Below are 15,175 nucleotides of genomic sequence, written 5' to 3' on the forward strand. Positions count from 1 at the left end.
AACTACTTACCTGAGCAGCCGGCGTCATCCCCTGAGGGGCCTCCAGGGTGGTCCCAGCTGCCCCCTGACACGCCCCCCAGTTGGTCTCAACTAGGTTCTGGCCTACCGGGACCATCCTCGCCGACTTCCTCCCTCCTGGACGCGCCCCTCCCGGACGCGCCTCTTCCGGACGTGCCCCTCGTGGACACTCCTCCTCCACGCACGCCGGTTCCCGAAGCGGGTCCAAGCTGGTCCCAATTTTTTTCGGGAATCCGGAAGGGGCCTAGAGCGGTCGCTTCGGCCTCTCAGCCGACAGAGGATACAGACACGACACAATTAGCCACACCTATCAGTCCGCGCAGGGGCCCCACTAGACACATCAGTACAACGCGCAAGTTGGTTGATTGGCACCTGTCTGTGGATAAGAAGGTCCTGGTGATTGGCGACTCCAATATTAGTCGTCTTCCACCTGTCCGTCTCCAGGACCTTCAGATGGACAGCTATCCAGGTGCCAACTTCCGCCACGCAGAGGCCATCCTAGAAAAAACAAAGATTAGTGTCGAAGTGGAAATGGTGGTGTTATCGTTCGGCCTCAATAACAAGGAACAAAACCCGAAGGCCACCACCTTTAAACAAATCCAAAGGGCCCTAAAGGTGGCCAAAACGGTGTTCCCGAACGCCGACATTTCCATCCCCATCATTAACTTCTCAGAAGCCCTGCCCCAGGAACATAAAGATAACCTCCACAAAATTAATACTTATATTCAAAAAAACTATAATTTCATTCCGGCACTCACCAGTGAGAAGTTTGCTACGGGGAGGGACAACCTTCACTGGACCGAGGAAACGGCCAAAAACATGCTGAAGCACTGGCTTCACCATTTAAACATGGCATCCCCAAAAACCCGACCTGTCGGGGGGGTGACACAAGCACAAACAACACCACCACAAACACAAACAAAAACATTGTAAATTTGGCAAAACATTTCACACTTACCTCCTCACAGCGCTCCCTCCTCAATAAAGGCCTCACGTTCGTCCCATCCACCAACCTTAGTCCTGAGTGGCACCACCAAATGAAGTTTGACTTACAAGAATACCACAGGGGTGTCAAACTCGCGGTGTTCTATGAAAAGCAAGGGTCCCTCGGTCCGCGACCTTTCACCGCCCGGTCCGAGTGGGAGCCCTCACCCGGTCTGCTACCTCCAGAGGTCCACACACTGGTCCTAGCGGACGAGCATCCATCGCTCCTATCGGGTTGCGCCCTCGCCATTACGCCCAACCTCACGCGTGACGAAACTGAGGCCCTTCAGAGTCTGAAAAATAACAATAACATTGTTATCAAACCGGCAGACAAAGGAAGCGCTGTGGTCATCTTTGACAGGTCTCAGTATGTCTGGGAGGGCACCAGACAACTGAACGACACCACCTACTACTCCCCGTTGGCCGCACCCATTTATCTTGACACAATCCCTATGGTGGAAAAAATCATTAAAAATTTATTAAATAAAAGATTCATCAATCATAAACAGTTTACTTACCTCCTGGGCGAATCGGATCCCCGTCCTCGTAGGTTTTATTTACTCCCCAAAATCCACAAGGAACCCCACAAATGGAGCCAGCCCCATGTCATACCCCCGGGCAGGCCCATAGTTTCCGACTGTGGGAGCGAAACCTACAGGACGGCAGAATTTATTGATTTTTATTTAACGCCACTTTCCATCAAACACAATAGTTATTTGAAAGACACATATGATTTTATAGAAAAAATTAAAAATCTGACCATTCCCCAAGAGGCCATTCTGTTCACAATTGATATAGACAGTTTATACACAAACATAGACATTGAACAGGGCATCCAAGCCGTAAAAAATATATTTGGCAAATATCGAGACATTAGCAGGCCGGACAAAGAACTCCTGCAGCTGCTCGACATAAATTTAAGGAGGAACGACTTCGAATTTAATGGGAAGTTCTTCCTCCAGATTAAAGGGACAGCCATGGGGAAGAAATTTGCCCCGGCATACGCCAATATTTTTATGGCGGAATGGGAGACCTCCGCCCTCGCAGCGTGCCCGATCAAGCCCCTGCATTACTTACGGTACCTCGATGATATCTGGGGGGTATGGGCCCACTCCGTAGAGGAGTTTGAGGTGTTCCGCCACACCCTCAATACTCACAACCCCAGTATCACTATCAAGTCCACCACCAGCCCCATGTCGGTGGATTTCTTGGACACCACCACATACAAAGGTCCAGACTTCCCCTCCACTCACAATCTGGACATAAAGGTTTATTTCAAACAGACTGACACCCACGCCCTCCTCCACAAGACCAGTTTCCACCCCCGACATACCTACGCGGGACTGGTCAAGTCCCAGCTGCTAAGATTCCACCGGATCTGCACCAGGCGGGAGGACTTCGTCACGGCCACGGGAGCCCTGTTCACGGCCCTGAGGAAGAGGGGATATTCGAGATCCTTCCTCAGGAGACAGTTCAGGTGCTTCTTGGACCCCAAGAAGCCTCCCCCTGGTGAGTCCATGATCCCCCTGATCACGACCTTCTCACCTGCGGCGGTACAGGTAGCTAGAAGAGTCAAACAAAACTTTAAAGACTTTGTGGATAATAGTGGCAGGCTCCAAAAACATTATTTGGTGTCAGCATACCGTAAGAATCCCAACCTGTGCGATCTGCTGGTCAGGGCTCGGGTCCCCTCCACGAGAGATCCTCCCCCGACTCGGAGCAGCGTCCCCTTCAGACACATCCCGTGGCTACTTAACCGCCACAACGGGAGGGTCTTCCGACCCCTATGCAGGGGGGACGCACGCACAAAAAACTGCGTTTACGTCATCCGATGCCAGCGTTGCCACGCCCTGTATGTTGGGGAGACGGGAAACACCATCGCCACCCGTTTCCACCAACATAGACACAACATTACTCGACAGAAGAACACCACCACCCACCTGGTGCAACACTTCCTCCGGCACGGGTGGGCTTCTGTCCGGGTTTGTGTCATCCAGCACGACTCCAAATGGAGTGCAGGCCAACGGCGACACGCCGAACGCCTGTGGATGACCAAATTGGGTACTAGACATCCGGGGGGCCTCAATGAGGCGTGAGTGCGAGCCCGCTGGGCCATAGACGGACCGTGCACACCCCTCTTATATTCTTTTTTACACTCTTTTATCGCCCTTCCCCCACCCCTTACCCTAACCCTAACCACTCTCCTTTTTCACTCCTAAAACCTACCCATCTCTCTTTTCTTTACACCTAACACCTACCCATCTCTCCTTCTCTTTATACCTAACCCTAACTCCTAACTCTAACCCTAACCCCAACCCCAACCCCAACCCCAACCCTAACCCGCCTGTGCCTCTGGTCCACACACGGCTCGCGCTCCGCACATTGGGGACCCTCCTGGTTCCACCTCTCATCCGTACCAAAATATACACATCATTTCTGGTAATAATACTTACCTTACTACTTACCTGGGAATCCGGACGTCTCTGGCGTAGGGGATGCCCCGGAGGTCCTGGTCTTCCCACGAGTACCTGTAAAAAAACAACAACAAAATCAAAGAAAGAACATATGATAACAACATCAAAAATACTTACCTTTATTGTCATGTCTCTCACCTGGGGTAAACGGACGTTGTCCTTTACTCCAACGACTGCAAAAAGACACAGAAACAATACTAAAATACTTACCTTGGTTACAGGGTCATGGACCTAGCTACACGGACGTACCCGGCGCAGGGAGTGCTCCGGATGTCCGTGTACTCCAACGACCTGAAAAAATACCAAAAAAATACAAAAATACTTAAAATCTTCAAAAAAATCAAAAAACCTAACAAAAATACAAAAAAATACTAAAAAACCTAAAAAATTTCTCCAAAAAAATCTTTTGGACTTGTTTGAACTCCATTTGGAGTCACAATTACTGTTTTTCTCGGCTCAGTTTTATTGTGCAAATTAATAGTGAATTTTCTTTATTTTTATCTTATTATTTCCTATTTTTGCCTATTTAATTTTATTTTATTCTATTTCTTTATTCACTATTAACAATAATAAGAAAATATACCATATACATGGTCAATGCTGTCACTGGGTGCCAATTATTGCTGCATGGATGATTTTAGCTGAGCAGTTTGCATCGCTTAAAACTTTTTTGTTTATTTTTCGCCAGCTACGACTCCACCTCACTCTCAGCAGCCAATCAGCCTCAGTCTACAGCCAACCATCGAACGAGCAACATCTCTCTCATTGCACACTAGCCGACGCTTTTATTTCCTATTTTACATTTAGACAAGTCTCAGCCTGAAGAAGGCACATTCGTGCCGAAACGTTGCATTATCAGAGACTTGCAATACATTATTTTTCACCTTTTTACTATCTTTCCTCTACCCTCCCTCTCTCTTTTTGTTTGTCACCGTGCGGAACTTTTCCCACGAGGCGAAAAGTCCGTCGACAATTCGCTCTTTTACGTTCAGTTTATACACCTTAATTATTTAATTTAATTTATTCCACTCCTTACCTTGGAGTCTTTTATCGTGCTGCATAGCACCGCCCTTAGTTGTTTATTTTCTTTATATTCTTTTTTCTTCGAAGAAGCTGGTCTTCTTCTTCTGTGGTTTTTTTCGAAGGACATCCGGTTTGCGCTGACGTGACGTCACTCAAGCGCGCCGGAGTCTTTCCATTTTATTTCTTCTCTATCAATTTATTTTTTCTTTCTACCTACCTACCTTCATTCCTATTATATTTTTACACATAATACCTATTTTACATTTAATATCACGTTCGGTTGTCGAAAAATGGCGGCGTGGCATGACGAGGAATGGGTCCTCGTCCGTCCTCGCGGACGTAAACAGCGATCGCGGCGCGAGATCACCCCGCCCCCTCGTCCTCAACCTCAATACGGCCGCTATGATGACGAAGATTATCATTTTGCGGACCGTCGTCAACAACCGCCTCGCAGGAGCTACGCGGAGGTGCTGCGTGGCTATCCTGCAGAGGAGGAGGACGAGCGGACGCGCCTCCGCAGCGACACGCGTCGCTACGGCAACCGATCGCGTGAGAGACGTGACGTACGTGGTCGGGACTACCCCACACGCGACGCACGTCGCCGGGACTACCCTACACGCGACGCACGTCGCCGCGATTACCCCACACGCAACACACGCCGCCATGTTTACTCCACCAACAACACACGTCGCCAGGGCAACGCCTCTCGCGACAGGAGTAACAGCGGCCGGCGTGGCCAGCGTTATGGTGCCCCACGGTGGGAAAATCAACAGAATACATTCCAAAAAAATAAAAACAATTTTTTCAGAGGCCACAAACCTCAATATTTCCAACATCCTGCACACAATAGACCCCAAAAAAACAGGGTTAATTTCCGACCTGCACACTATGAGCCTCCCAATCCCAGGAGGACTTTTAGAGCGGACAAACCTGGATTTGGACGGGGTCAACGCCCGAATATAAACAGGAATGTAAACACAACACGTCCCACCAGGGAAATTCATCCTGACAATCAGGATAGTGATTTTAGCATCAAAGCTAAAATCATCTATAACATCATTAAAATAATACACCACCAAAATAATGTGGATAGAGATATCCAACCACAAACTATTACTAATATGGAACTCACCTTGACGACCGGAATCAGGCCAGCGGTCACCAACCCTGATACAGAAGCCCTAATAAAAGACAATGCACACAATTGGGCACAAAAAACTGTACAAATACTAAGAGAACATTATAAAAAAGCGCTGCAGACGGAAATCAACAAATTGAGTGCTTTTATTGGGCAAAATTGGAAGGAACCATTCCAGGTGGCCTCAGCTTGGACCAGGACACACCTGGGACGCAGGTTGACCACCGAGACACTGCGGCTGGCTGAGGGTCTGGTGATCTCCATCTGTGTGGACGTTCGTGGCGTGGACGAGGGGGGTAGTCCGTCACGATCCCAGCAGACGGGGTCACCAGTCCGCTTGGATCCTTCCAGCACCCGAGTGGTGATGGAGGTAGTGCAGCCGCCGCTGCCGCTGCCGCTGCCGCTGCCGCTGCCGCTGCCCCTGCCGGTTCCAACCCTGCACGCTCCTGTGCGAGCCACGGCGTCCACCATGACCGACCCCGTGGTCGGGGACTGGTCCCCTGTGGTGGAGCCGGTTCCGGGTCCTAGGGGACCGGTCACCCCGGTCCCCTTCCCGGTTTTGTCGCCTTCTTCTCTGGCTGCGGCACCATCCAGGCCCCAGAGAATGACACGACCCCAGGAGCCATGCAGCAGTCCTCCCGACAACTCCATTGTCGAGGCTCCCCTGGTCCCGCCACCCAGGCCGCATCCGCAGGTCGAGACCGAAGTCAGGGTCCCTCCTGCGGTCTCGGACGCGCCACCGCCACCTGGGGAACAAAATACATCAGTTGTAGTCCATGTGGCGGACAATGCACAGGTGACGTCTGGCCAACCAGACACTTCCAACTACTTACCTGAGCAGCCGGCGTCATCCCCTGAGGGGCCTCCAGGGTGGTCCCAGCTGCCCCCTGACACGCCCCCCAGTTGGTCTCAACTAGGTTCTGGCCTACCGGGACCATCCTCGCCGACTTCCTCCCTCCTGGACGCGCCCCTCCCGGACGCGCCTCTTCCGGACGTGCCCCTCGTGGACACTCCTCCTCCACGCACGCCGGTTCCCGAAGCGGGTCCAAGCTGGTCCCAATTTTTTTCGGGAATCCGGAAGGGGCCTAGAGCGGTCGCTTCGGCCTCTCAGCCGACAGAGGATACAGACACGACACAATTAGCCACACCTATCAGTCCGCGCAGGGGCCCCACTAGACACATCAGTACAACGCGCAAGTTGGTTGATTGGCACCTGTCTGTGGATAAGAAGGTCCTGGTGATTGGCGACTCCAATATTAGTCGTCTTCCACCTGTCCGTCTCCAGGACCTTCAGATGGACAGCTATCCAGGTGCCAACTTCCGCCACGCAGAGGCCATCCTAGAAAAAACAAAGATTAGTGTCGAAGTGGAAATGGTGGTGTTATCGTTCGGCCTCAATAACAAGGAACAAAACCCGAAGGCCACCACCTTTAAACAAATCCAAAGGGCCCTAAAGGTGGCCAAAACGGTGTTCCCGAACGCCGACATTTCCATCCCCATCATTAACTTCTCAGAAGCCCTGCCCCAGGAACATAAAGATAACCTCCACAAAATTAATACTTATATTCAAAAAAACTATAATTTCATTCCGGCACTCACCAGTGAGAAGTTTGCTACGGGGAGGGACAACCTTCACTGGACCGAGGAAACGGCCAAAAACATGCTGAAGCACTGGCTTCACCATTTAAACATGGCATCCCCAAAAACCCGACCTGTCGGGGGGGTGACACAAGCACAAACAACACCACCACAAACACAAACAAAAACATTGTAAATTTGGCAAAACATTTCACACTTACCTCCTCACAGCGCTCCCTCCTCAATAAAGGCCTCACGTTCGTCCCATCCACCAACCTTAGTCCTGAGTGGCACCACCAAATGAAGTTTGACTTACAAGAATACCACAGGGGTGTCAAACTCGCGGTGTTCTATGAAAAGCAAGGGTCCCTCGGTCCGCGACCTTTCACCGCCCGGTCCGAGTGGGAGCCCTCACCCGGTCTGCTACCTCCAGAGGTCCACACACTGGTCCTAGCGGACGAGCATCCATCGCTCCTATCGGGTTGCGCCCTCGCCATTACGCCCAACCTCACGCGTGACGAAACTGAGGCCCTTCAGAGTCTGAAAAATAACAATAACATTGTTATCAAACCGGCAGACAAAGGAAGCGCTGTGGTCATCTTTGACAGGTCTCAGTATGTCTGGGAGGGCACCAGACAACTGAACGACACCACCTACTACTCCCCGTTGGCCGCACCCATTTATCTTGACACAATCCCTATGGTGGAAAAAATCATTAAAAATTTATTAAATAAAAGATTCATCAATCATAAACAGTTTACTTACCTCCTGGGCGAATCGGATCCCCGTCCTCGTAGGTTTTATTTACTCCCCAAAATCCACAAGGAACCCCACAAATGGAGCCAGCCCCATGTCATACCCCCGGGCAGGCCCATAGTTTCCGACTGTGGGAGCGAAACCTACAGGACGGCAGAATTTATTGATTTTTATTTAACGCCACTTTCCATCAAACACAATAGTTATTTGAAAGACACATATGATTTTATAGAAAAAATTAAAAATCTGACCATTCCCCAAGAGGCCATTCTGTTCACAATTGATATAGACAGTTTATACACAAACATAGACATTGAACAGGGCATCCAAGCCGTAAAAAATATATTTGGCAAATATCGAGACATTAGCAGGCCGGACAAAGAACTCCTGCAGCTGCTCGACATAAATTTAAGGAGGAACGACTTCGAATTTAATGGGAAGTTCTTCCTCCAGATTAAAGGGACAGCCATGGGGAAGAAATTTGCCCCGGCATACGCCAATATTTTTATGGCGGAATGGGAGACCTCCGCCCTCGCAGCGTGCCCGATCAAGCCCCTGCATTACTTACGGTACCTCGATGATATCTGGGGGGTATGGGCCCACTCCGTAGAGGAGTTTGAGGTGTTCCGCCACACCCTCAATACTCACAACCCCAGTATCACTATCAAGTCCACCACCAGCCCCATGTCGGTGGATTTCTTGGACACCACCACATACAAAGGTCCAGACTTCCCCTCCACTCACAATCTGGACATAAAGGTTTATTTCAAACAGACTGACACCCACGCCCTCCTCCACAAGACCAGTTTCCACCCCCGACATACCTACGCGGGACTGGTCAAGTCCCAGCTGCTAAGATTCCACCGGATCTGCACCAGGCGGGAGGACTTCGTCACGGCCACGGGAGCCCTGTTCACGGCCCTGAGGAAGAGGGGATATTCGAGATCCTTCCTCAGGAGACAGTTCAGGTGCTTCTTGGACCCCAAGAAGCCTCCCCCTGGTGAGTCCATGATCCCCCTGATCACGACCTTCTCACCTGCGGCGGTACAGGTAGCTAGAAGAGTCAAACAAAACTTTAAAGACTTTGTGGATAATAGTGGCAGGCTCCAAAAACATTATTTGGTGTCAGCATACCGTAAGAATCCCAACCTGTGCGATCTGCTGGTCAGGGCTCGGGTCCCCTCCACGAGAGATCCTCCCCCGACTCGGAGCAGCGTCCCCTTCAGACACATCCCGTGGCTACTTAACCGCCACAACGGGAGGGTCTTCCGACCCCTATGCAGGGGGGACGCACGCACAAAAAACTGCGTTTACGTCATCCGATGCCAGCGTTGCCACGCCCTGTATGTTGGGGAGACGGGAAACACCATCGCCACCCGTTTCCACCAACATAGACACAACATTACTCGACAGAAGAACACCACCACCCACCTGGTGCAACACTTCCTCCGGCACGGGTGGGCTTCTGTCCGGGTTTGTGTCATCCAGCACGACTCCAAATGGAGTGCAGGCCAACGGCGACACGCCGAACGCCTGTGGATGACCAAATTGGGTACTAGACATCCGGGGGGCCTCAATGAGGCGTGAGTGCGAGCCCGCTGGGCCATAGACGGACCGTGCACACCCCTCTTATATTCTTTTTTACACTCTTTTATCGCCCTTCCCCCACCCCTTACCCTAACCCTAACCACTCTCCTTTTTCACTCCTAAAACCTACCCATCTCTCTTTTCTTTACACCTAACACCTACCCATCTCTCCTTCTCTTTATACCTAACCCTAACTCCTAACTCTAACCCTAACCCCAACCCCAACCCCAACCCCAACCCTAACCCGCCTGTGCCTCTGGTCCACACACGGCTCGCGCTCCGCACATTGGGGACCCTCCTGGTTCCACCTCTCATCCGTACCAAAATATACACATCATTTCTGGTAATAATACTTACCTTACTACTTACCTGGGAATCCGGACGTCTCTGGCGTAGGGGATGCCCCGGAGGTCCTGGTCTTCCCACGAGTACCTGTAAAAAAACAACAACAAAATCAAAGAAAGAACATATGATAACAACATCAAAAATACTTACCTTTATTGTCATGTCTCTCACCTGGGGTAAACGGACGTTGTCCTTTACTCCAACGACTGCAAAAAGACACAGAAACAATACTAAAATACTTACCTTGGTTACAGGGTCATGGACCTAGCTACACGGACGTACCCGGCGCAGGGAGTGCTCCGGATGTCCGTGTACTCCAACGACCTGAAAAAATACCAAAAAAATACAAAAATACTTAAAATCTTCAAAAAAATCAAAAAACCTAACAAAAATACAAAAAAATACTAAAAAACCTAAAAAATTTCTCCAAAAAAATCTTTTGGACTTGTTTGAACTCCATTTGGAGTCACAATTACTGTTTTTCTCGGCTCAGTTTTATTGTGCAAATTAATAGTGAATTTTCTTTATTTTTATCTTATTATTTCCTATTTTTGCCTATTTAATTTTATTTTATTCTATTTCTTTATTCACTATTAACAATAATAAGAAAATATACCATATACATGGTCAATGCTGTCACTGGGTGCCAATTATTGCTGCATGGATGATTTTAGCTGAGCAGTTTGCATCGCTTAAAACTTTTTTGTTTATTTTTCGCCAGCTACGACTCCACCTCACTCTCAGCAGCCAATCAGCCTCAGTCTACAGCCAACCATCGAACGAGCAACATCTCTCTCATTGCACACTAGCCGACGCTTTTATTTCCTATTTTACATTTAGACAAGTCTCAGCCTGAAGAAGGCACATTCGTGCCGAAACGTTGCATTATCAGAGACTTGCAATACATTATTTTTCACCTTTTTACTATCTTTCCTCTACCCTCCCTCTCTCTTTTTGTTTGTCACCGTGCGGAACTTTTCCCACGAGGCGAAAAGTCCGTCGACAATTCGCTCTTTTACGTTCAGTTTATACACCTTAATTATTTAATTTAATTTATTCCACTCCTTACCTTGGAGTCTTTTATCGTGCTGCATAGCACCGCCCTTAGTTGTTTATTTTCTTTATATTCTTTTTTCTTCGAAGAAGCTGGTCTTCTTCTTCTGTGGTTTTTTTCGAAGGACATCCGGTTTGCGCTGACGTGACGTCACTCAAGCGCGCCGGAGTCTTTCCATTTTATTTCTTCTCTATCAATTTATTTTTTCTTTCTACCTACCTACCTTCATTCCTATTATATTTTTACACATAATACCTATTTTACATTTAATATCACGTTCGGTTGTCGAAAAATGGCGGCGTGGCATGACGAGGAATGGGTCCTCGTCCGTCCTCGCGGACGTAAACAGCGATCGCGGCGCGAGATCACCCCGCCCCCTCGTCCTCAACCTCAATACGGCCGCTATGATGACGAAGATTATCATTTTGCGGACCGTCGTCAACAACCGCCTCGCAGGAGCTACGCGGAGGTGCTGCGTGGCTATCCTGCAGAGGAGGAGGACGAGCGGACGCGCCTCCGCAGCGACACGCGTCGCTACGGCAACCGATCGCGTGAGAGACGTGACGTACGTGGTCGGGACTACCCCACACGCGACGCACGTCGCCGGGACTACCCTACACGCGACGCACGTCGCCGCGATTACCCCACACGCAACACACGCCGCCATGTTTACTCCACCAACAACACACGTCGCCAGGGCAACGCCTCTCGCGACAGGAGTAACAGCGGCCGGCGTGGCCAGCGTTATGGTGCCCCACGGTGGGAAAATCAACAGAATACATTCCAAAAAAATAAAAACAATTTTTTCAGAGGCCACAAACCTCAATATTTCCAACATCCTGCACACAATAGACCCCAAAAAAACAGGGTTAATTTCCGACCTGCACACTATGAGCCTCCCAATCCCAGGAGGACTTTTAGAGCGGACAAACCTGGATTTGGACGGGGTCAACGCCCGAATATAAACAGGAATGTAAACACAACACGTCCCACCAGGGAAATTCATCCTGACAATCAGGATAGTGATTTTAGCATCAAAGCTAAAATCATCTATAACATCATTAAAATAATACACCACCAAAATAATGTGGATAGAGATATCCAACCACAAACTATTACTAATATGGAACTCACCTTGACGACCGGAATCAGGCCAGCGGTCACCAACCCTGATACAGAAGCCCTAATAAAAGACAATGCACACAATTGGGCACAAAAAACTGTACAAATACTAAGAGAACATTATAAAAAAGCGCTGCAGACGGAAATCAACAAATTGAGTGCTTTTATTGGGCAAAATTGGAAGGAACCATTCCAGGTGGCCTCAGCTTGGACCAGGACACACCTGGGACGCAGGTTGACCACCGAGACACTGCGGCTGGCTGAGGGTCTGGTGATCTCCATCTGTGTGGACGTTCGTGGCGTGGACGAGGGGGGTAGTCCGTCACGATCCCAGCAGACGGGGTCACCAGTCCGCTTGGATCCTTCCAGCACCCGAGTGGTGATGGAGGTAGTGCAGCCGCCGCTGCCGCTGCCGCTGCCGCTGCCGCTGCCGCTGCCCCTGCCGGTTCCAACCCTGCACGCTCCTGTGCGAGCCACGGCGTCCACCATGACCGACCCCGTGGTCGGGGACTGGTCCCCTGTGGTGGAGCCGGTTCCGGGTCCTAGGGGACCGGTCACCCCGGTCCCCTTCCCGGTTTTGTCGCCTTCTTCTCTGGCTGCGGCACCATCCAGGCCCCAGAGAATGACACGACCCCAGGAGCCATGCAGCAGTCCTCCCGACAACTCCATTGTCGAGGCTCCCCTGGTCCCGCCACCCAGGCCGCATCCGCAGGTCGAGACCGAAGTCAGGGTCCCTCCTGCGGTCTCGGACGCGCCACCGCCACCTGGGGAACAAAATACATCAGTTGTAGTCCATGTGGCGGACAATGCACAGGTGACGTCTGGCCAACCAGACACTTCCAACTACTTACCTGAGCAGCCGGCGTCATCCCCTGAGGGGCCTCCAGGGTGGTCCCAGCTGCCCCCTGACACGCCCCCCAGTTGGTCTCAACTAGGTTCTGGCCTACCGGGACCATCCTCGCCGACTTCCTCCCTCCTGGACGCGCCCCTCCCGGACGCGCCTCTTCCGGACGTGCCCCTCGTGGACACTCCTCCTCCACGCACGCCGGTTCCCGAAGCGGGTCCAAGCTGGTCCCAATTTTTTTCGGGAATCCGGAAGGGGCCTAGAGCGGTCGCTTCGGCCTCTCAGCCGACAGAGGATACAGACACGACACAATTAGCCACACCTATCAGTCCGCGCAGGGGCCCCACTAGACACATCAGTACAACGCGCAAGTTGGTTGATTGGCACCTGTCTGTGGATAAGAAGGTCCTGGTGATTGGCGACTCCAATATTAGTCGTCTTCCACCTGTCCGTCTCCAGGACCTTCAGATGGACAGCTATCCAGGTGCCAACTTCCGCCACGCAGAGGCCATCCTAGAAAAAACAAAGATTAGTGTCGAAGTGGAAATGGTGGTGTTATCGTTCGGCCTCAATAACAAGGAACAAAACCCGAAGGCCACCACCTTTAAACAAATCCAAAGGGCCCTAAAGGTGGCCAAAACGGTGTTCCCGAACGCCGACATTTCCATCCCCATCATTAACTTCTCAGAAGCCCTGCCCCAGGAACATAAAGATAACCTCCACAAAATTAATACTTATATTCAAAAAAACTATAATTTCATTCCGGCACTCACCAGTGAGAAGTTTGCTACGGGGAGGGACAACCTTCACTGGACCGAGGAAACGGCCAAAAACATGCTGAAGCACTGGCTTCACCATTTAAACATGGCATCCCCAAAAACCCGACCTGTCGGGGGGGTGACACAAGCACAAACAACACCACCACAAACACAAACAAAAACATTGTAAATTTGGCAAAACATTTCACACTTACCTCCTCACAGCGCTCCCTCCTCAATAAAGGCCTCACGTTCGTCCCATCCACCAACCTTAGTCCTGAGTGGCACCACCAAATGAAGTTTGACTTACAAGAATACCACAGGGGTGTCAAACTCGCGGTGTTCTATGAAAAGCAAGGGTCCCTCGGTCCGCGACCTTTCACCGCCCGGTCCGAGTGGGAGCCCTCACCCGGTCTGCTACCTCCAGAGGTCCACACACTGGTCCTAGCGGACGAGCATCCATCGCTCCTATCGGGTTGCGCCCTCGCCATTACGCCCAACCTCACGCGTGACGAAACTGAGGCCCTTCAGAGTCTGAAAAATAACAATAACATTGTTATCAAACCGGCAGACAAAGGAAGCGCTGTGGTCATCTTTGACAGGTCTCAGTATGTCTGGGAGGGCACCAGACAACTGAACGACACCACCTACTACTCCCCGTTGGCCGCACCCATTTATCTTGACACAATCCCTATGGTGGAAAAAATCATTAAAAATTTATTAAATAAAAGATTCATCAATCATAAACAGTTTACTTACCTCCTGGGCGAATCGGATCCCCGTCCTCGTAGGTTTTATTTACTCCCCAAAATCCACAAGGAACCCCACAAATGGAGCCAGCCCCATGTCATACCCCCGGGCAGGCCCATAGTTTCCGACTGTGGGAGCGAAACCTACAGGACGGCAGAATTTATTGATTTTTATTTAACGCCACTTTCCATCAAACACAATAGTTATTTGAAAGACACATATGATTTTATAGAAAAAATTAAAAATCTGACCATTCCCCAAGAGGCCATTCTGTTCACAATTGATATAGACAGTTTATACACAAACATAGACATTGAACAGGGCATCCAAGCCGTAAAAAATATATTTGGCAAATATCGAGACATTAGCAGGCCGGACAAAGAACTCCTGCAGCTGCTCGACATAAATTTAAGGAGGAACGACTTCGAATTTAATGGGAAGTTCTTCCTCCAGATTAAAGGGACAGCCATGGGGAAGAAATTTGCCCCGGCATACGCCAATATTTTTATGGCGGAATGGGAGACCTCCGCCCTCGCAGCGTGCCCGATCAAGCCCCTGCATTACTTACGGTACCTCGATGATATCTGGGGGGTATGGGCCCACTCCGTAGAGGAGTTTGAGGTGTTCCGCCACACCCTCAATACTCACAACCCCAGTATCACTATCAAGTCCACCACCAGCCCCATGTCGGTGGATTTCTTGGACACCACCACATACAAAGGTCCAGACTTCCCCTCCACTCAC

General features: G+C 50.3%; 3 protein-coding genes across 3 annotated transcripts in view; all 3 read right to left on the reverse strand.

The window, feature by feature from the left end:
* The window catches only part of LOC133547953 (uncharacterized), a 6,867-nt gene extending 3,674 nt beyond the window's left edge, over window positions 1–3,193 (reverse strand). Inside the window, exon 1 of the mRNA XM_061893419.1 lies at window positions 11–3,193. The gene's annotated coding sequence lies outside the window, so the exon portion shown is untranslated. The remainder of the gene's footprint in view (window positions 1–10) is intronic.
* LOC133547954 (uncharacterized) lies at window positions 2,787–9,653 on the reverse strand. The gene is made up of 5 exons (XM_061893420.1): window positions 6,471–9,653; window positions 5,761–6,383; window positions 4,867–4,982; window positions 3,468–3,530; window positions 2,787–3,066 (listed from the first exon to the last, which is right to left on the reverse strand). Exons 2-5 carry the CDS (start codon window positions 6,286–6,288, stop codon window positions 2,787–2,789), a joined length of 987 nt encoding a protein of 328 aa, XP_061749404.1. The 5' UTR covers window positions 6,289–6,383; window positions 6,471–9,653.
* Window positions 9,247–15,169, reverse strand: LOC133547955 (uncharacterized). The gene is made up of 5 exons (XM_061893421.1): window positions 12,931–15,169; window positions 12,221–12,843; window positions 11,327–11,442; window positions 9,928–9,990; window positions 9,247–9,526 (listed from the first exon to the last, which is right to left on the reverse strand). Exons 2-5 carry the CDS (start codon window positions 12,746–12,748, stop codon window positions 9,247–9,249), a joined length of 987 nt encoding a protein of 328 aa, XP_061749405.1. The 5' UTR covers window positions 12,749–12,843; window positions 12,931–15,169.
* Window positions 15,170–15,175: the final 6 nt, after the last annotated feature.

Source organism: Nerophis ophidion, unplaced genomic scaffold, assembly GCF_033978795.1.
Source record: "Nerophis ophidion isolate RoL-2023_Sa unplaced genomic scaffold, RoL_Noph_v1.0 HiC_scaffold_293, whole genome shotgun sequence".
Lineage (NCBI taxonomy): Eukaryota > Metazoa > Chordata > Actinopteri > Syngnathiformes > Syngnathidae > Nerophis > Nerophis ophidion.